Raw genomic sequence first — 26,320 nt, forward strand, 5'->3', positions numbered from 1 at the left:
AGCTAAAGAAAAATTCCCAATGAACAATTGCTTTATGAAAAAGCCAAGTTTTTTTTAACTATTAGTAAAAAATCAAATATGTGATGTATTATTGCTCTTGTGTGTTTGCAACAGAGCTATTTTGTTCGAGCCTAAAGAAGTAAAACATTCCATAAAGGATCTCTTTTTGAGTTAAAAAATAAAAGTTGAACTATCAGCCCAGAGAAGTACCAGCCAAGGTCAGAGACATATTAGCCAGAGCCAGAGCCAAAGCCAACCATAAAGCAAGCCACCATACCTAGATATAGCCATTGTAAGAGAGTAGGATCAAGTCTAGAGAAATGATTAGCCACATCCAAAGACCAGGTTTTTCTTTATAAAACTAGGGAAATGTGTTGTATACCATATCTCCTAACTAGACATAGCTAGCAGAAGACATCTAATTATTGAAGCACAGATATCAAATCCCAATTAGCAAGTCAAGGCAACCAGGCTTCCCCATGTTACAATACCATACCCACCTCAGGTAGCATGTAATGTAAAAAATCAATTTTCCATAAGTTTTCGTGATAGGCAACTACTACAAAGATTGCATAGATTAGATTTAATAAATTCTCAATTAAAGTGAGCAAGACTGGAGACCAACAAAACCATTCACTTTCAATATTCTCCTTCAGCAACCAAAAATATCTCTTTCAACATTCTAAAGTAATAAAAACATGTCATAATCATCCAACAGAGCAATAGATTATCTAAAACCTGAGATTTTGAGTGAAATATAAAACCTATGAGCAGAAGTAATCCCAAAATAATCTCCAAAGTGCCACGGGAAAGCCAAGGACAATTTCAATGTCATCTTGCTCTCTCAATCCCCCTTTCTTTAACCAGTACAACAAAGTTGCCCATATCAAGTTGTTTATAATGTTGCACGGGACAGGATATATCAAAGAACCCAATGCCCAAAACCTAAATCATAGCTCCTTTTCCCATATGCTAAACGACAAAAGACAGACCCAAGTCTAAGTGAAGGGAAGAGCCCCTCACCTTAATATAGGGGTAGTGGATGGGTATGTGTCAGCAAAAAAGCATGTCAGCAGTCGTCACCCAAACAGCGTGACAGGTATGGCCACACCCTGCAATCCATCCACTGCGCGCAATCCACATCGGGATCATGAGCGGGGCCTAAAGAGGAGGAGATATTATGAAAATGTTGAGCTACATGCCTCGCAGGGCCACCAAAATCATCAGATTGGGAAGGGGATCGGTGGCCATAGATAGTGCATAATTCCTCGCAATGGTTTGAGCCACAAGGCGCCATACAGGGAAGGGGGTAACATTTACCCTTTAAGGTTAGAACCTTAAGGGATTGTTCTCATTGTTTTACCTTCTAAGGGTTAAATCCACAAGGGACTGCTCCCACTGAGTTAGGTTATTAGAGGTACTCCTTAAACCATGCTAACCAAGACAACATAGTGGATAGCTTCACTTAGCCATTGTATTCTGCATAGCAAGAGTTAGGAGTAATTATTATGGGAGGTGTACAGTAAATCATAAGGTAAACTCCCATAAGGCAACAACTCAAATTTAAATTGAGTGCAAATAGTTGGATGTCACAGTTTTTAGCCAGATACAATGATTTAGAGCACAATCAAAACCCCTCCAAATGCTATCACGATCAGATGTTGTGACCATGTGTGTGTGTGTGTGTGTGTGTGTGTGTGTGTGTGTGTGTGTGTGTGTGTGTGTGTGTGTGTGTGTGTGTGTGTGTGTGTGTGTGTGTGTGTGTGTGTGTGTGTGTGTGTGTGTGTGTGTGTGTGTGTGTGTGTGTGTGTGTGTGTACCCGCCCTATCTCGGGCGCCATACACAATGGGTTTTGGCAATAGGCCCATTGTATATGGGTCTACTGCCTCATCAAAAAGATGAGTTTAACAAAGGTCTTTAGCAGAGAAGTGCCAAGATGAAGTGTCCCTGAAGAGGGTAGAAATGTTTGTACTAATACAATATCAAATATCGTCTTCAAGGAAGGCATTACTCCTGTAGGAGTTTTAAGGCTTTGTCAGCAAGTTTGAAAAAATTATGGTTGTCACTGAGTAGTCTTTAGAAGATATATGCCATGATTTTCCTCTTGATCCCAAAAAGTCTTCATATGTGTAATAGGTAGCATCTTCTTGTAATTATCAAAATACAATTTACTTAAGCATGGGTGAGTAGAATTGGATTAACCTGCTACTTAAAACCGACTGAGCCAAAAGACTACAATAGTCGTGAGTAGGAATCTAGTCTATAGTCAAGGAGAGACCACCTAACACATGTCAACCAGTCAAGGAATTATAGAGAGTGGGTCACTCAAAGCCTGAAGACAAGGAATATCCAAAGCCAGCGTCCCGGTCCACCCAGTTGCCTGGGAGGGCCTGGCATTTAGGGGTGTCTGTAGTTATTTTAATTATAATAAATACACACCAAGAAACAAGATATTCAAAAGACGAATGGCTAAAGATGTCTAGGCAAAGATTAGTACAGAAACAACTCAGTCTTTGATTCATAACTGTATAGCATAATAAGAATGAAGTATCATTCCAAATGAGTTTATACAAAGGTATTAGAACTATCCCAGTTGAATCATCAAGTGTTTTCAAAGTTGGACTGCAGCAAGCTAAACCATTTTAAGCCAAGATAGAATTCTCATCGGCATCCATATAGTCAAGACAACAGATATGCTAGACTTGGCTATGTATGGCAGGCTTCAAAGAAACTATCAGTTGTTATCCATGTCAAACTTAAAAATTATTAGACTAGCTATTGTCCTTTACATTAAAGTAGATAATATCTCAAGGTTTTTCTACATACAAAGTAATCCTACCAGAATTTCTCCATATGTTTTAAAAGAACTTCTTCTTTATAATAACCATTTACTGTGAAAAAAGTTGACTACTCCATCTCATTCTATATACTTCTTTAGCTAAACGTTTTTATGGAAAAAACCTAGGTTTAGGCCAGCCATCAAGAATCTGAGTTTAATGAGTAATCTCCTAATTTGCAACAGGCATGTTCACCTATCAACACACATTAAGTACCATAAAGATATTTTCTTTGGTATCAAAATAGCAATTGGATTATTTGCCTAGGGAAGTATCAAACAAAGCCACAAAAAATGGAGCTAGTTTTTTATGGTAAAAATACACTCAAGTCATCCCTTAATCCATTATGGGAGGTGTACAGTAAATCATAAGGTAAACTCCCATAAGGCAACAACTCAAATTTAAATTGAGTGCAAATAGTTGGATGTCACAGTTTTTAGCTAGATACAATGATTCAGAGCACAATCAAAACCCCTCCAAATGCTATCACGATCAGATGTTGTGACCATGTGTGTGTGTGTGTGTGTGTGTGTGTGTGTGTGTGTGTGTGTGTGTGTGTGTGTGTGTGTGTGTGTGTGTGTGTGTGTGTGTGTGTGTGTGTGTGTGTGTGTGTGTGTGTGTACCCGCCCTATCTCGGGCGCCATACACAATGGGTTTTGGCAATAGGCCCATTGTATATGGGTCTACTGCCTCATCAAAAAGATGAGTTTAACAAAGGTCTTTAGCAAAGAAGTGCCAAGATGAAGTGTCCCTGAAGAGGGTAGAAATGTTTGTACTAATACAATATCAAATATCGTCTTCAAGGAAGGCATTACTCCTGTAGGAGTTTTAAGGCTTTGTCAGCAAGTTTGAAAAAATTATGGTTGTCACTGAGTAGTCTTTAGAAGATATATGCCATGATTTTCCTCTTGATCCCAAAAAGTCTTCATATGTGTAATAGGTAGCATCTTCTTGTAATTATCAAAATACAATTTACTTAAGCATGGGTGAGTAGAATTGGATTAACCTGCTACTTAAAACCGACTGAGCCAAAAGACTACAATAGTCATGAGTAGGAATCTAGTCTATAGTCAAGGAGAGACCACCTAACACATGTCAACCAGTCAAGGAATTATAGAGAGTGGGTCAATCAAAGCCTGAAGACAAGGAATATCCAAAGCCAGCGTCCCGGTCCACCCAGTTGCCTGGGAGGGCCTGGCATTTAGGGGTGTCTGTAGTTATTTTAATTATAATAAATACACACCAAGAAACAAGATATTCAAAAGACGATTGGCTAAAGATGTCTAGGCAAAGATTAGTACAGAAACAACTCAGTCTTTGATTCATAACTGTATAGCATAATAAGAATGAAGTATCATTCCAAATGAGTTTATACAAAGGTATTAGAACTATCCCAGTTGAATCATCAAGTGTTTTCAAAGTTGGACTGCAGCAAGCTAAACCATTTTAAGCCAAGATAGAATTCTCATCGGCATCCATATAGTCAAGACAACAGATATGCTAGACTTGGCTACGTATGGCAGGCTTCAAAGAAACTATCAGTTGTTATCCATGTCAAACTTAAAAATTATTAGACTAGCTATTGTCCTTTACATTAAAGTAGATAATATCTCAAGGTTTTTCTACATACAAAGTAATCCTACCAGAATTTCTCCATATGTTTTAAAAGAACTTCTTCTTTATAATAACCATTTACTGTGAAAAAAGTTGACTACTCCATCTCATTCTATATACTTCTTTAGCTAAACGTTTTTATGGAAAAAACCTAGGTTTAGGCCAGCCATCAAGAATCTGAGTTTAATGAGTAATCTCCTAATTTGCAACAGGCATGTTCACCTATCAACACACATTAAGTACCATAAAGATATTTTCTTTGGTATCAAAATAGCAATTGGATTATTTGCCTAGGGAAGTATCAAACAAAGCCACAAAAAATGGAGCTAGTTTTTTATGGTAAAAATACACTCAAGTCATCCCTTAATCCATTATGGGAGGTGTACAGTAAATCATAAGGTAAACTCCCATAAGGCAACAACTCAAATTTAAATTGAGTGCAAATAGTTGGATGTCACAGTTTTTAGCCAGATACAATGATTCAGAGCACAATCAAAACCCCTCCAAATGCTATCACGATCAGATGTTGTGACCATGTGTGTGTGTGTGTGTGTGTGTGTGTGTGTGTGTGTGTGTGTGTGTGTGTGTGTGTGTGTGTGTGTACCCGCCCTATCTCGGGCGCCATACACAATGGGTTTTGGCAATAGGCCCATTGTATATGGGTCTACTGCCTCATCAAAAAGATGAGTTTAACAAAGGTCTTTAGCAGAGAAGTGCCAAGATGAAGTGTCCCTGAAGAGGGTAGAAATGTTTGTACTAATACAATATCAAATATCGTCTTCAAGGAAGGCATTACTCCTGTAGGAGTTTTAAGGCTTTGTCAGCAAGTTTGAAAAAATTATGGTTGTCACTGAGTAGTCTTTAGAAGATATATGCCATGATTTTCCTCTTGATCCCAAAAAGTCTTCATATGTGTAATAGGTAGCATCTTCTTGTAATTATCAAAATACAATTTACTTAAGCATGGGTGAGTAGAATTGGATTAACCTGCTACTTAAAACCGACTGAGCCAAAAGACTACAATAGTCGTGAGTAGGAATCTAGTCTATAGTCAAGGAGAGACCACCTAACACATGTCAACCAGTCAAGGAATTATAGAGAGTGGGTCACTCAAAGCCTGAAGACAAGGAATATCCAAAGCCAGCGTCCCGGTCCACCCAGTTGCCTGGGAGGGCCTGGCATTTAGGGGTGTCTGTAGTTATTTTAATTATAATAAATACACACCAAGAAACAAGATATTCAAAAGACGAATGGCTAAAGATGTCTAGGCAAAGATTAGTACAGAAACAACTCAGTCTTTGATTTATAACTGTATAGCATAATAAGAATGAAATATCATTCCAAATGAGTTTATACAAAGGTATTAGAATTATCCCAGTTGAATCATCAAGTGTTTTCAAAGTTGGACTGCAGCAAGCTAAACCATTTTAAGCCAAGATAGAATTCTCATCGGCATCCATATAGTCAAGACAACAGATATGCTAGACTTGGCTACGTATGGCAGGCTTCAAAGAAACTATCAGTTGTTATCCATGTCAAACTTAAAAATTATTAGACTAGCTATTGTCCTTTACATTAAAGTAGATAATATCTCAAGGTTTTTCTACATACAAAGTAATCCTACCAGAATTTCTCCATATGTTTTAAAAGAACTTCTTCTTTATAATAACCATTTACTGTGAAAAAAGTTGACTACTCCATCTCATTCTATATACTTCTTTAGCTAAACGTTTTTATGGAAAAAACCTAGGTTTAGGCCAGCCATCAAGAATCTGAGTTTAATGAGTAATCTCCTAATTTGCAACAGGCATGTTCACCTATCAACACACATTAAGTACCATAAAGATATTTTCTTTGGTATCAAAATAGCAATTGGATTATTTGCCTAGGGAAGTATCAAACAGAGCCACAAAAAATGGAGCTAGTTTTTTATGGTAAAAATACACTCAAGTCATCCCTTAATCAATGCCAAAATGATCCATCAATAAGGTATTATTGAGATAACAACCAAAGTTTTTAGATAGTACATTCTCAAGCTCAGTGAGCAGGCCAGAACTACAACTATCCAGAATTATGCCATATTTAGCCAAAAAAAACTCCAACCTATTTTGTGCTTAAGCCAATAATTCAGTTATTTAATATTTTATTCTTGCTAAACCATAGAGACCAAGTGAGCAGATCTGCCTAGATTATAAAAGAGATTTTCTCAAAAATTTCAAGTAAAACTTCAACTTCTCAGTGTTAAAGAACACAGATATAGATCCAGTAAAAACTCCTCACTGCTAAAGAACCACAATTTCCAATAAAACCACAACTCCTCAGGTCAAAAAAAATTTGCAAGTGAAAGGAAACAGTCTCCCCCATATCACAATACCATGACATATTCAGGTAGTAAAGCACCAAAAAACCAGATCTGTATCCATATGTCGGTCAAATTTTATGCCGATTCTCATTAAAGTATCAAAACCACATTATGTGTAAAGTATTCTTATATTTTCAAGGCAGCATCACCACCAAGAACTAGATGTGGTGAAAAATGTAAGTATGAATATGGTTTCACAAAAACCAGATCTAAGCCAGACATCCAAACAATAGGCTGAAGGTCCAATTTTTTGTAAGTCAAAACAGTCTCCCCCATATCACAATACTATAACACACTTAGGTAGTAAAGCACCAAAAACCAGATCACTATCCATATGTCGGTCAGCATTTATGCAAATTTTCAATAAAGCATCAAAAACTAGAGTATGTATGTATGTAATCAATACCAGGCCAAAAGAACCAAGTCCTCTACTGATGTGTGAATATAAGTACCTAGGTTATCATACCATAGTCCTTAGCTAAAGAAAAATCCCACTGAACAGTTGCTTCAGCAAAAAGCCAAGTTCTTTTAAATTATAAGTAAAAAATCAAATATTTGATATATTTCTCTTGTGTGTTTGCAATAGAGCTCTTTTTTTCAAGCCTAAATTAATTAAAACATTCCATAAAGGATCTCATTTTGAGTTATAAAATAAAAGCTAAACTATCGGCCCAGAGAAGTACCAGCCACGGTCAAAGAGGTATGAGCCAGAGCCAGAGCCAACCATAAAGCACGCCACCATATCTAGATATAGCCATTGTAAGAGAGTAGGATCAAGTCCAAGGAAACGATTAGCCACATCCAAAGACCAGGTTTTTCTTTATAAAATCGGAGAAATGTGTTGTAGATCATATCTCCTAAGTAGACACAGCTAGCAGAAGACATCTGCTTATTGAAGCACACATATCAAATCCCAGTTAGCAAGTCAAGGCCACCAGGCTTTCCCATGTTACAATACCATACCCACCTCAGGTAGCATGTAATGTAAAAAATGAATTTTCCATAAGTTTTCATGATAGGCAACTACTACAAGGATTGCATATTAGATTTAATAAATTCTCAAGTAAAGCGAGCAGGACTGGAGACCAACAAAACCAGTCACTTTCAATATTCTCTTTCAACAATCAAAAATATCTCTTTCAATATTCTAAAGTAAGAAAAACCTGTCATAATCATCCAACAGAACAAGACATTATCTAAAACCTGAGATTCTGAGTGAGATATAGAACCTATGAGCTAAAGTAATCCCAAATTAATCTCCAAAGTGACGGGGGAAATTCAAGAACAATTCCAATGTCATACTGCTCTCTCAATCCCCCTTTCTTTAACCAGTACAACCAAGTTGCCCATATCAAGTTGTTTATAATGTTGCACGGGATAGGATATATCAAAGAACCCAATGCCCAAAAAGTAAATCATAGTCGCTTTTCCTGTATGTTAAACGGCAAAAGACAGACCCAAGTCTAAGTGAAGGAAAGAGCCCTTCACCTTAATTAGGGATAGTGGATGGGTATGTCTCAGCAAAGAAGCTTTCACCCGAACAGCATGCCAGGTATGGCCACACCCTGCAAGCCATCCACTGCGCGCAATCCACATGGGGATTTTGAGCAGGCCCTAAAGAGGAGAAGATATTATAAAATGCTGAGCTACATGCCTCGCCGGGCCGCCAAAATCATCAAATAGGGAAGGGGATTGGTGGCCATAGATAGTGCATAGAATTCCTCGCAATGGTTTAAGCCACGAGGCGCCATACAGGGAAGGGGGTAACATTTACCCTTTACGGTTAGAACCTTAAGGGATTGTTCTCACTGTTTTACCTTCTAAGGGTTAAATCCACAAGGGATTGCTCCCACTGAGTTAGGTAATTAGAGGTACTCCTTAAACATGCTAACCAAGACAGCATAGTGGATAGCTTCACTTAGCCATTGTATTGTGTATAGCAAAAGTTAGGAGTAATCATTATGGGAGGTGTATAGTAAATCATAAGGTAAACTCCCATAAGGCAACAACTCGAATTTAAATTGAGTGCAAATAGTTCGATGTCACAGTTTTTATCCAGATACAGTGATTCAGAGCACAATCCAAACCCCTCCAGATGATATCACAGTCAGATGTTGTGAACAACTGTGTGTGTGTGTGTGTGTGTGTGTGTGTGTGTGTGTGTGTGTGTACTGTTATTTTTCCAACTATACAGAACTATATAGTGAATTGCACCATTGAACACAACTAGTAGACTTCAAGACATGATACAATCATATTTATACACTCAGAGAACATGATCATAAATTACTAAATTAATTTTTCAAGAATGAAGTACAATATATCACTCAGGAGGAGTAGGACGTCCTCTCGTAAGTGAAGGAGAGATCGGTACCTGCCACCATCCAAACATCAAAGCTTATTAGAATAGGCTACAATGAATGGGTAGACAGGTACCAAGTGACCTCTCCCACTTGTTATTGCTGTCACACCCCTAGAAAAACCTCCTACTATTATCCTGAATTTTGATTTTTTACATTGGTCGGTTCAAAAACCATTTTTGCTTTCCTAGGTAAGTATTCCCTAGTCCTATAGGGTTCTACTGTAGGTGATTTAAGCTCCAATCTGGCCACTTGTAGCTTTTTATTAATTGCCTTCATGTTCTCTGGGTTACTATTCACCCTAATTCGTGCAGTCAGCCTTACTTTGTTTGGTTCCTATATCAGACAAGCATTGATTTCATGAGCGTTGGCAATCCTTGTTACTCGATATTAAAAAAACATTTGCCAGAGTTTTGTTTGTTTTTCTAAACAATTTTCAAAAAAAACCATAACCGTATCAAGGTTTCAAACATTCCAATTATCTTCCCGTATGTGATTCAAAACCTGGTCTCAAAAAAAACCCGTCATTTATCTTGACAAGCAACCAGTTGCCTTCCAAAAACACCTTAATATGCATGTCTTTCAAAAAAAACTACCTTTATCAATACCTGCAAATGATTGGTTAAGCATAATCCAGTCTCAATCACAAAAAGCATTTCCTTATTCAGATTAAGTTTGTAACCATCAAGTTATTCCTAAATTTTCACTCGGACCAGCACAGCCAGCCTGCTCATTCACCATGATATGTTTCCGGATCAGAGAGTAAATTCGTGAAAGGATTCTTTTAAGTCCAGCAATATATGTGATTCAACAATCGCTCAAAAAACCACAGTTATTATACCATTTTTTCTCGACAAGAGACCACTTCCATATTAATTCTCTTCCAGAACTACTTCATGTACACATGCATATGCTCAGGTATGCATAATTGAGTGTTATCCACAACCAAAAAACATTCATCTTCATGCCTCTGTGTGATTAAGTGGGTGTTTTTTTTAAAAACTGAAAAAGCGGTCTAAGTATCCAGACATTATATTAGTTGAGCAAGCATGCATTATTTCCTCAATATTCCTGTTGTAGGTTCCCGAGGTCTTAGTTTCCCTATTTCTCAATTAGGCATTTCATCCTGCTTGAATATACTCAATCATCCAGTACTCCAGCTAATCACATCAGCTCATGCCTAGTACGAAAGCTCTATTGCAAATGACATACAGAGTTCTATAGTTTTGTTTAATCACATGCACCAGTAAAGATCAGTACAGTTTATGCTTTTAAAGATCAGAATTCTCGAGTAAGGGTCAGTACACTGTTGCATGCTTTGAAAACCGTTTTATGCCTTTTTTCCTATGCGGATTAGTGCATGCTCTCTTTTATGCTATGCAGGTCAGCATGATCAAACTGTTAAATATGCTAAATTTATGTAGAATTATTCATACCCATTCATCCTTATTGACCCCATACTTATACCTGATTTTGTACCACAGCTTTTCGCATTAAGACAATGCTCATATGCGTATATATGGTGTGTTAAGCTCAGTAGATCAAGGTGGAGATCTACCTGTGAATTCGTCATTGCCTCTCTCAGCGTTAGGAGATGCCTCTGCAGGGAATTTCAATGCGCGGAGTCTCCTCCACTCCCTTAGGTTCCATCCAGCTTTTGGGCGCTGATGCCTGTGTGTGCGGGAAGGGCGATGGTGCAGGTGTGGTGTGTGTGCTCGATGGGCGATGATGCAGGCGTGATGTGTGTGCTCGATTGGGCAATGGTGTAGATGAGGTGCCTGCTGTGGTTCGCGCTGCGTTTATAAGCCCCTCAGTAGCTCTACCCGATTTCGGTGCTTTCAAGACAGCCATGCTCCTGCCTCGGCTCAGAGACTATGTTTAGCAGTAATACCATTTACTTTAGTCATAGCAAGTGAGATTGCTTTAAAATTGTTATGTGCCCTGAATCCATTAGGCCCTATTCACGTGCGAAGACATCGAGTCCTTTTTATTTTTTGGCACCAAATAGAATGTTCTATTCCAAACGAAATTGAATACAACCATATGCATAACAATTTCCACGAGTATGGCATAGGATGTTCTCCAAAAACTCTCCGGGGCAATCACATTGTTCCTCCACTGCTGCCTTTGCCTGATAGTGTATGTCCGATCAATTTGTGCATGAGTAGCAAGTTACCAGCAAATTAACCAGGTTCTTAGGTATCGTGTAATGTGTGAATGTGTGTGTGTGTGTGTGTGTGTGTGTGTGTGTGTGTGTGTGTGTGTGTGTGTGTGTGGCCCTCCCCATCCCTGGGGTAAGGTACACTTAGTGGGGGGTAGGCCCACTAAGTGGACCTATCCCCTCACCAAGTGTTCGAATGATTTTAATAGTGTCAAATCGTGCTCCAGGAAATTGATTGCTCTGCAAAAATTTGTTAATATAGTTTGTGACCACCTACTTAGAAAATCCATTTCTTTCAAACATGTCGATTAGACATACTATGTCCTGATATGCAATAGATAGGTGCAAGGCATTATATAGAATTGGCATAACTTGTGATATACATACTTTAGCTGCCATCGCTTTGGGTCTATTAGAGGATGCATGTATAAATGAGATGCTATTTATTGGTAATCCGTCCTTTTTCCAATATGTAGATAAAGTAAAGTCTCCAATAGATGGTCGAAGCAATCCTATTCTTGTGTTTAAATATTTTGCACTATGTGTATCAAATGTTTGCTTCATACTGATGATGTCCAATGGATATATGGTAAAGGGGTCCTCATGGGACAAGGGTTTATTATGGTTTAAACACTGTAACACAAACCTGTTGTTAATAAATAGTAAATCGTCCATAAACCTCCATGAGTAAAGAAAAGCAGCCATCATTTCTAATTCACCCAATTTTGCGAGTTTTTTAATGATACTTAGTTTAAACGAAGCCAAATATAAGTTACACCAGATAGGGGAACACGAGTACCCCATTGGTATGCCTTTCTTTTGTTTGTATATGTCCTGCCCAAGTTGAGTGTAACAATGATCCAACACAAACCGGTTTAATCCTTTAAAATAATCGAAGGACCAAGTGACTTCTTTGTATTTTTTGGTCAGGTATATCTGCTTTTTTACCCATTTGAAACCCATGTAACCTGCAGATGAAATGATTCTCAATATGTCTTCCATAACTATGATCAAGCCATTATCTCCATCATGGGGAATGGCTTCATAGTCGGCTTTTATGTCAAAAGAATATATAGAGAATATTTGTGGAGGTAGGTTTATAAGGAAGTCAAATTGATTATTGATTAACCAATAACCATTTGTCTGTGTGTGAACAAACACTTTATATTTAAGATGCAAGTGTTCCGTGATCTCAATAAATCCAGTGTTCAAAGCTGACAGCATGGATAATATTCTGGCTGTGATTTCTAACAATAAACAGTTATGTGTATTTGTAGAGTCCATCGAAACTCTTTTTTGTGAAGCTTATAGTTCCCCATTATTTATGGTAATGTAGGTGTTTTAGGTGTTTCTATGTTCATTCTTTCACAAAATCCATTAACTTCTTCTATTAGTTCTGGTTCAGATAGAGGTGCCCTGATAAACTCTTCGGACATAAGTCTAGTTTTTGCTTTGATCCTTGCTAACTTCTTGCAAATGAAGATCGGAGTTTGTGCAGACTTATCAATACCACAAATATATATGAATCGCATAACATAATTTAGTTCATTCATTAGCTCCTCGTTTAAAAACCAAGGTGTTTGATTCTTTCTAAAGTTTGGAAAAGTCTCCTAAAACTGTTCGAGGATCAAGTGTTTGATGAAATCATGGTGTTCCGAATTACTAGAAACATGCATAATGGTGCATATTGTATCCCATGCTAGGCAAAACTCTTTTATCACAGGGCTAGGATTGACAGGAACATAAGGTATATGGTTAAGACCCTTACTGATAAATTCTTTAAGCAGAGGGTGTCTGAATACATTGGGTGAAGTAGATAAAACATTTTTTATTAATATTCCCAAAGTCTACTAAGTGATTCGTAAACCTATTATGTGAGAGACATCCACATTCCTCATTATCATTAATGAACTCCGTAAATGTGGATCTTGGCTTATACATATACTGAGCTATGCTTCTAGCGTACTTCCACCCAGAGACAATTTTAAAATATGATAAGGATCTTGGGATCCTAAAATGAGTGAGAATTCTACTAAAGAAAGAGGTAGAGTAAATAAAATCCATGAATTTATTGCAGAAGAGCAAGTGCACAAACCTACCATTCTTTCTATGTTTTTTTACCAATGTTTGTAAGCCATTACTTTTTGTGTATAAAGTTCGTACCTCTTCTTCCTGGGTGTTGTATTCCAAGGTTTTGGTAGTGTCACCTAGATCGTATGAGCCCCGAAATTGCCGTGGTCTTTTTGTGGATGAAGAGGCAAAACTGCCAGGGGTGTTGGTAATTCTCTTCATTGGTTCCTTTCCTTTCATCGGCTTGAGGATGCTTTCAATGGTTTGAGCAATGGGAGTGGATTGAATTTTGGGAAGAAGAGGAGTTCCAGGGGAGTAGACCACCAACCCTTTAACTGCTTCAATTAGTTGCTCATGAAAGGCATAATATACAATGACTGCATGGCGCAGCTCCACAGGGAAGGCAGCCACCCAGGCAGTGAAGGCATAGATCTGTGCTGGTCCTGAAGAAAATTGGAAAAATTTAGGAAGATTTTGAAAAACATTCCAGAGTAGTTGGTCAAACCATATGATCGAGGCCGAGCAAGTCGAATTAGCATCCAATTTCCTGCATTGGCATTTGACAAAAGGTCTATAAGTGTTCCAGCAGCTTCTCAAGAATCTTTTATGGTCTTTGAGTTTTTCTGTGAGTGCCAATCCTTTGGTCCTAGCGATGAGCTTCAAGTTGGGGCATTTGTTCGAGTCCACATCTGAAAGTTTAACTTGGGGAAGATCAAAAGGTAAGTCGGAAGAAAGTAGGTGTTTGGATTGAAGAGCTAGAGTTTGGCATTGATCTACTACTTCAGGGGCAAGGCTACATAAGAGAGCTATAGCAGAGATAGAAAAAGGGGCGCAGTGGTTAATTAGCTCAAAATCTCATAGTTTATTATCTAGACGAATGGCATCAAGCTCTACCTATCTGGGCGGAAGAAGAGGAATAGCTTCCGAGAAGACTTTAGAGATGGATATTTCGCCCTTCTCAGAATTTGAGATAGCTAGAGATGCAATGGCTTCTCTTTCTTCAGGGTCAAGGAGATCAAGATCGAGTAATGGGTTAACCACTTTCTCGCTATGTTTGATTTCTAAGGGGGCTGCCGGGAGATTGTTAATGAGGTAAAGTCTATTAACAATAGTGGGGAGGGAATTAAAATAGAACTCCAAGTCCGTACGATCCTGGAAATCAATGAAGCAAAGAGAAAGAAGAAAATTATCTAGAGAGGAAAGAAGCTTAGGAAGATCTTTTCTTGCCACTGCTAGAAGGGAGATCCAATCATTGACTGAGGCTATACAAAGAGCAGACCAGGAGTGGTTGGAAATTGCCTCTTTCTCAAAATCCAAAAGCTTTTTATGAAAATCTGGGCCTCTAAAGCATGATAGTATGCACTGAGTCCCCAACGGTGGAATTGGAAGGTCCTTAATGTCGACGTAGCCGAGTTTTGTCAGGGATGAAATCCATCCAGCCTGTTAACACGGACATCAAGATAAGGATATGCTATTAGTATAGTGCAATTCACTATATAGTGACAGTCCGGGACCAAAGACTGCCTGGAATATATTCTGTGTGTTTACTGTTATTTTTCCAATTATACAGAACTATATAGTGAATTGCACCATTGAACACAACTAGTAGACTTCAAGACATGATACAATCATATTTATACACTCAGAGAACATGATCATAAATTACTGAATTAATTTTTCAAGAATGAAGTACAATATATCACTCAGGAGGAGTAGGACGTCCTCTCGTAAGTGAAGGAGAGATCGGTACCTGCCACCATCCAAACATCAAAGCTTATTAGAATAGGCTACAATGAATGGGTAGAAAAGTACCAAGTGACCTCTGCCACTTGTTATTGTTGTCACACCCCTAGAACAACCTCCTACTATTATCCTGAATTTTGATTTTTTACATTGGTCGGTTCAAAAATCGTTTTTGCATAAACTCTGTGTGTGTGTGTGTGTGTGTGTGTGTGTGTGTGTGTGTGTGTTTTCTTGTGGGTGTAAGAGCATAAACTTTGTTTGTGTGTGTGTGTGTGTGTGTGTGTGTGTGTGTGTGTGTGTGTGTGTGCGCGTGTTCTTGTGGCCCACTCTCCCATAAATTCAAGGTCATGGCAAGGAGATACATGTGTCGTAGAAAAAGATTGCACGACAAGGAAAGAGATACATGTGTCGTAGAAAAAGATTGCAAGACAAGGAAAGAAGGGGCAATGAATAAAATTACAAGGTTCTTGATGCTCACATACATAGAGGTGGGGAGAGAGAGAGAGAGAGAGAGAGAGAGATGGGTAAGAGAGGAAGAAGTTAAAGGAAGCGTTGAGTGAGCTACCAACTTGATGTAGTTTGTTGCAAGAGTAATCATGGGAGCTAAAGCTTAAGTTGAAATGATTCTGTGCTCTATGATGTCGCCAAAGCAGCCCTAGCCTTTGTGCTTTGCGCAACAGCCTCAACGATCTTGCGCTGGGGGGAGGCCCTCTTGGCGGGCTGTCTGGGGGTTGCATGGGCGTCGAATGCTTGGTCCAGTTTGGATGCAAGGGATGGGGTGCTCATGAGTGTTTGGCTGTGGCGTTGTAGGCAAGAGGTGCTTTGGGAGGGGACCGCTGGCTGCCTATCTCCCTCCTGGGGCGTGAGGAGCCCAGATGCAGGCAATATTTTTGCTATAAGGGTTTGGCGGCTGCCTCCCTTCCTGGTGGAAGGAAACTCGCTCGCCTTGCCTTGCATGTTGGTTCTTGAAGAAGGTCTGTCAGATCCTGCCTGTCGCCATTGTGATGCACATACGAGATTTTGTTTGATGTGCACCCTAGTTTCTTTGGGGATTTGTACAAAGTTGGGATGGGAGGTTGGCCCACAGTGCTTGGACAACCTATGGTCTTGCTGGTGATGCCACATGGTACCTCACGGATCTCACCCTGTGATGGCTGGTTCAACTCATCTTTGGTTTGCTCATCATCGGCATTATATAATGTTGTCGGCTTCTATACCCTTTTTTGGTCCTGTCGCAAGTCCTGTGCCTGATAGGGTTAGGCAAGGTGTGGTGGAGAGGCGATACAATTCTGAAGGCAATGCTAGATACCTTCATATTGGCATCACTCAGGTCTCCTTAGCTGGTGCATCTTGCTTGATATGTTCCTAGCATGACTACGTGCGGGGTAAAAGCAAGTTCACAGATTGAAATCCATGCATAGCGACCCCATACCATAGCATGTGGGGCACCTATCTAGTGCGAGTGCCTGAGCTTCCTATTGCTGACGACGCATATGGTGAACTGAACACACACAAAAACACACTTAAAGCTTAACAAGCTATACAAAATAACCTTCCATAGGTTTAGGGAGGGGTGCACACATGGTACTTTAGCCATAACTAGTGATGAGCTTGTTCTAGATAACGAAAGCAAGCCAATTGGCATGGACTACAAATTTGTAGTTGAGGGAAAGAAAAGAGCAAATGAATCCAGTGTTAATGCCTTTGGGCTAGAGAAGATCTTGAAGCCATCTTCCTCTGGAGTGCGAACCCTAACGACAGAGAACTTTGCACGAGGTGAACATGCTCGACCAGAAAAAGATTGAGAATGGGTACATGATGCAAGCTAATTTCAACCATGAGCTAGAGCTACACGACTTAGAAATGCATTTTGCTCGCTTGGTGGTCCCGTACTTTATGGGTTGAAAAATGTCTTCCCAGGGCTTATGGGACTGGGCGACAACGGCGATAAGCAACAGAAACGCAATCTGCCATTTCAAACCAGTAAAGGGGTTCTATGTGATAGAGTGCTTTTTTAAGCACAAGGTTTAGGATCTTGTGATCATAGTAGGTATTTTGGGGGGTCTTACTTCGATTATGCAATGCCGTGGTCACTTGACTTGTCTCCAGATGAAGACTTTATGAACTTTTGCCCAGTGTGGGTATGTGGACTCTATTGCCAATCTTCTAGGTTGGGTATTGTTTTTTTCGAAGATGCAACGTGTTAGGTTGGGCTTGGATTTGAAAGTGTGCATTTTTTGGGACATGTGCAAACCCATTCGCAAATACCTAGATCTCAATATGGGAGATTATGGAGCCTATTGGCAAAAAGTGGCTTTTACTTTGTTCCCTAATGCTTGCTATAAATGTCAAAGAGTTGGACACTTTGCTAAGAACTTCCCCGAGACTGAAGTGACCTACAATACGGTGGGCATGATGACATGGAGACGTGTTTCTAGGAATACTTTACCTCGTGCGACCTCCAACAAGCCTGCAGGGGAGGATGGTGACAGTGAGATGAAGCAAGGTGGAATAATCAAAGAGTATGAAAACCTTACAGAGAAGAGATGCATGATAAGCCTGAGCACCCCACAAATGAGATTTAGGATAAGCCAAAGTCACTTGTCGATTCAACCATGGAGAATCAAGTGTCCAATGAATCCTCCCAACCGAACACTACTATAGGTGAAGTGTAGGTCCAGAAGTTAGATCTCATTGGCCATGTGATAAATGTTGCAGGTCCTTTGACCTACAATGTTAGTTTGCTATAAAGAAAAAAGAAGAAAAAGTGATGCTTGATGGTTCTTGTGTCAGTGGTTTATTGTCCTAGCTTCGACTTGGCGATCAAGGGATGCATTGTGGCAGGGTATGCTTCTTGGTAGCAACCCCAAGCCAATGTAAGTTCTTTGCCTTGGATGGTAGACGACCTCCTTAGGGTGGCACCCTTTAGCAATCGATGTATTTGTTCGATGTAACTAAGCTCTTGTTTGATGCCATGGCTTGAAAGGAGCATGGCTTCCTATGTAATCTTTTTTTGTTTCTTAGTATATATATACACTCATTATTGTGAATTTGGGAGCAAAAAAAAAGATTACCCGTGGGAAACTTTTTATGTGTTTGAACATGCAACAACTGCAAACGCATAAGTTAACAAGTGATAAAATCACAAGGCCTGCGATTGGTAAAATATATCTACACCAAATCAAGTACAAGTTTTTGTTGTGTTTAACGATGCTGCTGAACTTCCAAAATAAAAGAGTATCCATAATCATAATCTCTTCATATCTTCATATAGAGTAATGGAGTAATGTTTGACAAGATAGAAAATAAAAGAGAGGGAAAGTGAGATGTGGTGAGTTCTCGTGAGAGAGAGAGAGAGAGAGAGAGAGAGAGAGAGAGAGATTTAGGAAAATTACCCAAATACCCCTCAAATTATAAAAATTCCCAAAGTATCTTGATACTTTGCCATTAACTCCAGAAATGCGCTTCAAATTTTTTTAAATACCCCTTGTTGTGAGATCAAATTTCTCCAAATATAAAAAAGAAAACTGTAGCTTTTCATAAGAACAATGATTGTCGTCTATCAAATCAAGATGCATATTTAGAATTTGAGTTGGCTATGTAGGCTTTGGAGATGAATTGCATCTGATTCATTATTTTTAGGTATAAATTGCTCTTTTTTGGAGGTAATTTGTGGCAAATTACATCCCTAGCACTCAAAAACGGATCTCATTTGTCAAAAAGGAAATAAAGATAGAAAATTTTGAACAATTTAACCAAAATAGATAAAGGGCATTTTGGGAAATTTTGAAATTTGAGGAGTATTTTGGGAATTTCCGCAAATTAAAAGGGTATTTTGGTAATTTTCCCTATATTTTTCTTCTATTGTTTCATACATCATGTGAAGGTTGTCCGCGATTGCTTACCAAAGCATGATGAGGGAGCTAAGAATGGAAATAACCTCGCAATGTGGAGCTTATGCCATTCTGTTGTGGAGTTCATTTAAGTAGGAGACATCGATCAACTTGTATTGAAGGTGTCTACGATGAAGCTAAGTGCCGATATCTTGTGTGTGTGATGCTCGACAGATGAAGCACAAGAGAAGATTAAGGAAGGTGTGAGGTGAATACAGAGGAAGGTACTCATCTTTTCCTATGTGGAGGGATGCAAAAACTTCGTGGGAGAAGCATCCTATGCCGGTCTCTCTCTCTCTCTCTCTCTCTCTCTCTCTCTCTCTCAAGCGTGATCAATCACCATACTTTAGCAAATTAGATAATGCCAAGACATATCAAATTGTGATATCCAAACCAGTGCTCGGGAAAAACCTAGGTTTAGTGTAATCCTAAGGTATCGAGAAAAAGAACTTCAATTCCCTTGTAAGAGTTTACCGCCACCTTATAATTCCCATTTTTGTATCTGTAATTCTGTAGTCAGAAAATTGCAGTTCATATCAAAGGAGGTTCTTGTTCCAAGTTTACCCTTTATTGAGGAAAGACAAGCAAGAGATGTGTCTCTTGTTCAAGCGGTTGCAAGGCCACTCTCTGGCATTGGTGGTGTCGTCAACTCTCTCTCTCTCTCTCTCTCTCTCTCTCACACACACACACACACACATTTACACAAAGACACACGCACACATGTGCGTGTGCGTGCGCGTGCACACAGAGCTTTGATCAAATACCAACAGAATGTTGTCTGTGTTTTTTGCTTTGGCTAAGAAGGGGACAAAAAGTGAAACAGGGAGTTGCACCACTACAGGGAAGTCAAGGGACGTCGACCAAATTGCATGTGTGCTAGTGTAGGTGATCCAGGTTAGTAGGTTTGTTTGTTGGGGTTCAAGCCGCAAGTTTGTTGTTCGATGCAGACCCAAGCAGGACAGGATGCAATAGTCGCAAGGTTGTGAGTCCAGGCAGGCCACTTCTGATGCAAGCAAGGCACAATCGCGACAATGCTCTCTTCTCTCTCACACACTCTCTTGCGACGAGCATCAAGGAGGTAGGCACTGTGTCGTGTGCAAAAATGGCGAACATGGGGAGAACAGAGTGCAAACCCAGCGCTGGATCCTCTTGCCTCTTCCCATCTTTGTGGAACTTGTAGTTTTCCTTTATATTTGTGAGCCTCCTGGCCAAACTGTATGAACAAAAAGAGTTGTTTACACATACATGTAATAATGGTGCGTGAATGGTGCACAACCATAGTACATGTAATGTTGTGTTAGCAACAAGCATGGAATCACAAAGCCCTTTATTTGACATGCATTAATTGATGATACTAAGCCTCCATGAGACCATAGCTAGGACACTCTTCCCATCCCTCTTGCTTCACGTGTGTGAAGGAGTATGTAAGTGCAGGCATGTAGTGTCATTTGTTAAGTACAACGTACGGTATCTGTTTGAAAGTTTCCTCATCAATTGACTGCCATCCGTCATCAATGATGATGAAACATGCTGGAGTACCACCATCATCCAAGCTGAGGGAAATCAAGCAAGATCCCAAGATTGTTAGACTCTTCTCATACTTTGCTGCATTTTTTAAAGTTGGATAACCCACTTTACACACACACACACACACACTCCTGCGACTTATGACTCTGAGGCGAAGGTGTGCCTACTTTGGTGTTATTATAGTGGCAGATTAGCTCTGTATTCCTTTTAAGTTCATCTCAAACATCAAGTGCTTGGTAATTTTTTATTACCCACATGATCAGATCTCCACAACTCCTATGGCTTACTATGATAGAAGAGGCCACTTGCAGACACTGAATTGAAAGGAGAGGCACATAAAATGGCATAAGTGATCAAACAATAATCCACAGCAGAGAGTTGTCCACCATGATGAGCTTCCACAACAAGTAAGAGGTGCATAAGCTCAACAAACACAAATGAGTAATTTGTATGCATATATGATGGAGAGTCCAGGTGCTTAAATTTTATGCTTGATGGTGAAGAACAATAGGGCAGATGTCAAGACTCAAAATTAGATTAGAACCAGAAATTGCAAAAACAATCACCATGACACTTGTCTCTACATTTCCATCGGGGAGTAAAAACATGAGTGCATACTATAGAGGTCCATTACAGTCAACCAAAGCCCAGAAAGTTTGCTCTTCTTTTGTCACCTACTATGCTTTCCTTCAAAAAATGCAAAGTAATTTCCATAATTAGTGGATTAGCATCGATAAACAATGGAGCTTGCTTTCAATGGGTTGACATGGTCCACCTTACATTACCAATTTTTTGGGCCCTCCCCCAAGCTTCTGTCATATCCCCTGAATTTACCAATGGTATCAGTATAGCCAATGCATTAGCATTATCAATGGACATAGCTGACCATAATGCAACCTGCAGGCTTTGTTGCATATGCCATCATACAATAATGTCTCAAAACATTAAGTCCTTTGATTATAATGAGTATAAAATAATGGATAATACTAATGTTACAGGGACCACCTTGGACAACCCTCAACATCCTCTGGTAAACATACAAATATAATAATCAAAAAATTTGGTTCTACTGAAGTTTTTTCTGATTAAAAAAACCCACTGCAATGACCTATCTCAAGAGATGATACAAAGGCATATAGACGATACCTTTTTAAACTTTGCCTGATTCTGTCTACTAAAACATCTGTATAGAAAGCATCCCATGTGCACCAACCAAACCGATTCAGAATGGCTGGCATCTGCAGTGTAAGGTTGCTACTAAGCCTGCTACCATTATTTGACAACAGATAGCCAAGATGCAAAAGACAAATTCCATACCTCCTTCTCTTCTCGCCTACGAAATGTTTGCAAGTGCATCTCCACAACTCTAAGGCAAATAAGGCAGATCAATACGAGCATTGCACAAGCTATCAAGGTGGACTATGTTACCATATACATGTGGTAGTGATGTGTGTGAACACACTAGGACCGCCGGGGCATTTTTTCCCTCTTTAGGAGGTTTTTTCCCCCTTGCATTATATATACGCCCATCACTCTAGGGCTATCTATCTTTCCATTGCACACTAAGAAACACACTCTCTATTGTGTGCCTTGAGCTTCCTTTATCTTCTCCAAGTTGTGTGCGTTTCCTTGCAACCCTAATTCCTGAAGGGGATCGGGGAGCACCACAGACGGAGAGTGAGAGAGAGAGAGAAGGAGACACACACACGATGTGGGTGGGGAGACTCCAAAGAGTGAGCAGCCCCCTATACACTTATGCTATGTATAAGGTATACAAGTCAGTGGGCGCCTAGACTCTGGGCGGCCGGGCAAGGCACAGGCACCTATACCCCAACAACTTCCCACTTAAAGGCGACTGTGCCTTTAAGCAAGAGAACCTAGTCTAAAGACTACAAAAGGCGAGAGAAAACCGCTCTCAACCGATGCCCACTGGCTGGCTATGATCGTGTGCATCCGGCTGTCCTGCTCCCGTGTAAGTCCATACACCACCAGACGTACCGCACACGTACTTCAAGTATGTACGCAATATCTGCATATCTCCCTCGTGCACTATGCCATCATCAGTCAACAAACAACTGACAACCCCAACTGCAAATGCTCCCACTGCAGCTGCGATATCCGGTCTCAAGATCAACATCTCATACATGAGACCACCGAATGCCGATGCAATGCTAGCGGGCCTTGCTAGCTCTACGGAGCATGCATCAACATATATATCCCTAGCAATAGGCATCTCTGACTGACAAGGCGTGTCAACCACATGCATCTCCTGACTGTCCGCAAAAGACGCATCACCCTGTCGTGCAACCTCAGAGCAAACCAACTGCTCTAGGTGTCTGCTGGAAGACGTATCCTGCACAACTATATACCCATGCTCACTGTCGAGCATAGAAAGGAATAACTGCATAATCGCTGACATCTCAGCCTCCTCTGCAATCATCCACTGTAAACATGACCACTCAATCTGTTGTGACTCACTAGAGCTCTCATGCTCTAACTCCGTATGCATAGACTCTTGCACAACGTCCTCCTGCCGTGACTCACTAAAGCAAGACCTCTCTATCTGTCTATCCTGCATAGAAGTATCTCGCACAACTGACTCTCTGCTTTGCTCAGTCACTAGCAAAGCATGCATGTCTGACTCTGTCACCTCTCTGTGTGACTGCTCAAGTCGTGCCCCAACTGTGTGCACAACGAGCTCACTACTCTGCACTCCATGCAAAGTACCCTGCAACCCATGAGCAAAAGAGACTCACCTGCTCTCTCGCTCTCTACCTGGCTGCGTGATCACAGAGACAACACTGTCTCTCCCGTGATCCACATGCAATGGGTAACCTGTACCACTCCTGGCACCTCTCGCAATCACTAGCGAACCCAAATGCATCACAAAATCTCGCTCTCATAGCAAAATCTGACATCCACAATCTCTAAGCTGACCAATCGAGATCAAACTCACTGTCAAATCTGGTACATAGCGCACATGTCGTAACAAGTAAGATGCACCACTCGGTAATGACAGTCTCACATCTCCTGCACCTGCTATCGCATGCACCGATCCATCGGTCAAACGTACACTGCCAAGCATCCCGCTAGAATAGCTACAAAACCATGCACGATGCGGTGTGACATGAAACATAGCATCTGCGTCTAGCAACCACTGCGAAGGGAGTGCACTATCCACATGTATAGCATCTCGTGCATAGCTCGAGGTAAAAGTGACATCCCCGTCACTAGTATACTTCAACACTACATCTGCCTCAACTGTCAAAGCAACTGAGTCCATGGCATCACTACATACATCTCTGAGACTGCCATGTCTCCTACGATGTCGCATACGACGAAAACAATGCCGTCTAACGTGTCCAGAATGACCACAATACCAACATATCACCTATCGGCATACTCGTGAATGTACATGTCTCACACGAGTCCTTGATGACTCAGATCTATCATACATATCATGTAATCTGCGCCAAAGTTCTCTCGAAGTAGCCTCATACATAACAAGAGCATATACAGATTCCACAAGGTGCAAAGAGAGCGTAGATAGTGCCATCTCCTCTAGCTCCTGCCACTGATCGTCAGACATGTTTGAAGGTCTACCTGCATCACCACTCAATGGTCGATGCAACCCTCGCTGTGTCAATGCATCAAGCATACACTCTCTCCATGCCACAAAGTTTGACCCATCAAACACGCGCATCTGTGAGGGGTCACAATCTGATCGATCACCTGTCTCTGCCATGAGCACAAGTAGCAAGCTAGATAGCAAAACCACCTCACCAACAACACCTGGAAACAGTCTACCAATATGGCCAGAAACACAATGTAAAACCTGTGAGACTGTAACATTTAATGGCCTAATAACTTATGTGTAGCGGAAATTAGCATGAACATAGTGGGCATTTCATTAGAATAGATTCCTAATGAGAATTACAAGAGTGCTTGGGTGGAGAGAGCAACAAAAAGCATAACACCTAGTTAGATAGCATCGACAATACTTTCAAAAGAGAGAGAAATTAAGCTATTGACAACAGTTGAGGACCGGATTTGCATGGAGCCGGTCCCCCCTCCAAAAGGCTTTGTATTATGGTTTCTCCCATCAAGAGAGACATTGTACAATACAATTCTTTGTGTTCCTTCAAGACTAGCTAGTGCAATGAAGATGGAAGCTTCATACACCAAGCAAAACACTTAATCAAACACAACTTGAATTATCCCCGTTCTCAGACCCAAGACCTCACACACCTTCGAAGATGGTGAGAGCTAGCAGGGTATGAGAGTAGATTGAGAGGAAGAAGGAGTATCTTACGAGAAAGATGTACATCTCCTCACATAATCACTCATATTAGCATAGCTTAGCTTAGTAATTAGCTTGGTAGAGGAGATGAGCATGCATTGAAGCTTGGCTCTTGGTTGGATTTGCATCCACATGCCAAGAGAATGTTGATGTAGGCTTCTATCTCACAAGCTTGGAGTAGGTGATGAGCTCTCCATTAAAGCTTGGGAGGAGATAGAGTATTCTTCCTTCACACATGGTCAATTGTGAGTGTGTGTGTGTCAATGCCAAGCAAAAATCAGCCCCCTCTCTCTCTTGGGCGAGCCCTAGCTGCTAATTTGGTCTGGCTTTTGCCTCATTGGACCTCCCCAAGTCAAGCCAATAGGTATTAAGCAGCATAAGTGATAGCCTTCTGACATGTGTCCCCCTTTCCCCTTTTGTGAGAGCTTTAGGTAATTAAATAATTAAACTAAACTCTCATTGGACCCCTTTGCCTCCTGGCCAATAGGAATCAGGCAAGCCATTGGGCTCCTGAATGCTCATTGGACCCCTTGGGAGACTGCCCAATAGTCTTCTAGGAGACTTAATTCTCATTGGTTCTTTTATTAAGTGTTTTTAAATTAATTAAACGAGATTTACTCTAGCATAATTCTCATTGGTCCACCTCCAAGGCCATCCAATAGGAATTGGGCACACCTTGTGGGCATCTAGGCTAGGGAGCTGACATGTGTCCCTAATTCCCTTTGTGTAAAGGGAGCCTGTGTGTGTGTGTGTGTGTGTGTGTGTGTGTGTGTGTGTGTGTGTGTGTGTGTGTGTGTGTGTGTGTGTGTGTGTGTGTGTGTGTGACTTTCTCTCTCATCCCCTACTCCCAAGGCTCGGCCCCTCCTATGTAGGGATTTGAAAAGACTTTTTGGTCACACACAAAGCATCCAATTTCCCCTAGGGTTTACCTTTGGACACAACCTTTGAATTTTGGAACCTTAGCATTTGGAAAGTCTTAATGGGCTGAACCTTAGGGTCTTTTTAGCCCATTGTTGCACATGGCTCTTTTGCAGATGGCCCCCCTTTTGGATCCCTATTTTCCCTCCTTTGGACCCCTATAGTGGCCGGTCTGCTAGCTTAACCGATATTCTAGATTTTTCTCCCCTGGCACTTCCCCACATTAAATGATTAGTTTAATATGAGAAAATCATTTAGGAGAATTAGATATTGATTATTATGACACGTTTGATGGCTGAGGCCATTCAACAATGTCTTGAACTTTAGCAAGGTCCACTGAGATTCCTTCATGCAAAACTATAAAAACCAAATCCTCAATCCTTGGAGTGAAAAATGAAAACTTGCTCATCTTTGCATATAGTTTGTGTTCTCGAAGAATATCCAACACCTTTTTTAGGTGGTCTTCATGTTGTTCTTCATCCTTTGATTAGATTAGAATATCATCAAAGAAGACAAGAACAAAGTCATCTAGGTA

At 40.4% G+C, this 26,320-nt stretch overlaps 1 protein-coding gene and 1 pseudogene across 1 annotated transcript; both read right to left on the reverse strand.

The window, feature by feature from the left end:
• Nucleotides 1-15,780: 15,780 nt before the first annotated feature.
• Nucleotides 15,781-16,612, reverse strand: LOC147462111 (uncharacterized). The gene has a single exon (XM_086502638.1). The coding sequence runs from the start codon at nt 16,270-16,272 to the stop codon at nt 15,781-15,783; it is 492 nt and encodes a 163-aa protein (XP_086358764.1). The 5' UTR covers nt 16,273-16,612.
• Nucleotides 16,613-19,958: 3,346 nt separating this feature from the next.
• Nucleotides 19,959-26,320, reverse strand: part of LOC147462112 (putative galactinol--sucrose galactosyltransferase 2) — a 36,093-nt pseudogene continuing 29,731 nt past the window's right edge.

The sequence above is a fragment of the Adiantum capillus-veneris genome, chromosome 3 (assembly GCF_014529385.1).
Source record: "Adiantum capillus-veneris isolate H3 chromosome 3, ASM1452938v2, whole genome shotgun sequence".
Lineage (NCBI taxonomy): Eukaryota > Viridiplantae > Streptophyta > Polypodiopsida > Polypodiales > Pteridaceae > Adiantum > Adiantum capillus-veneris.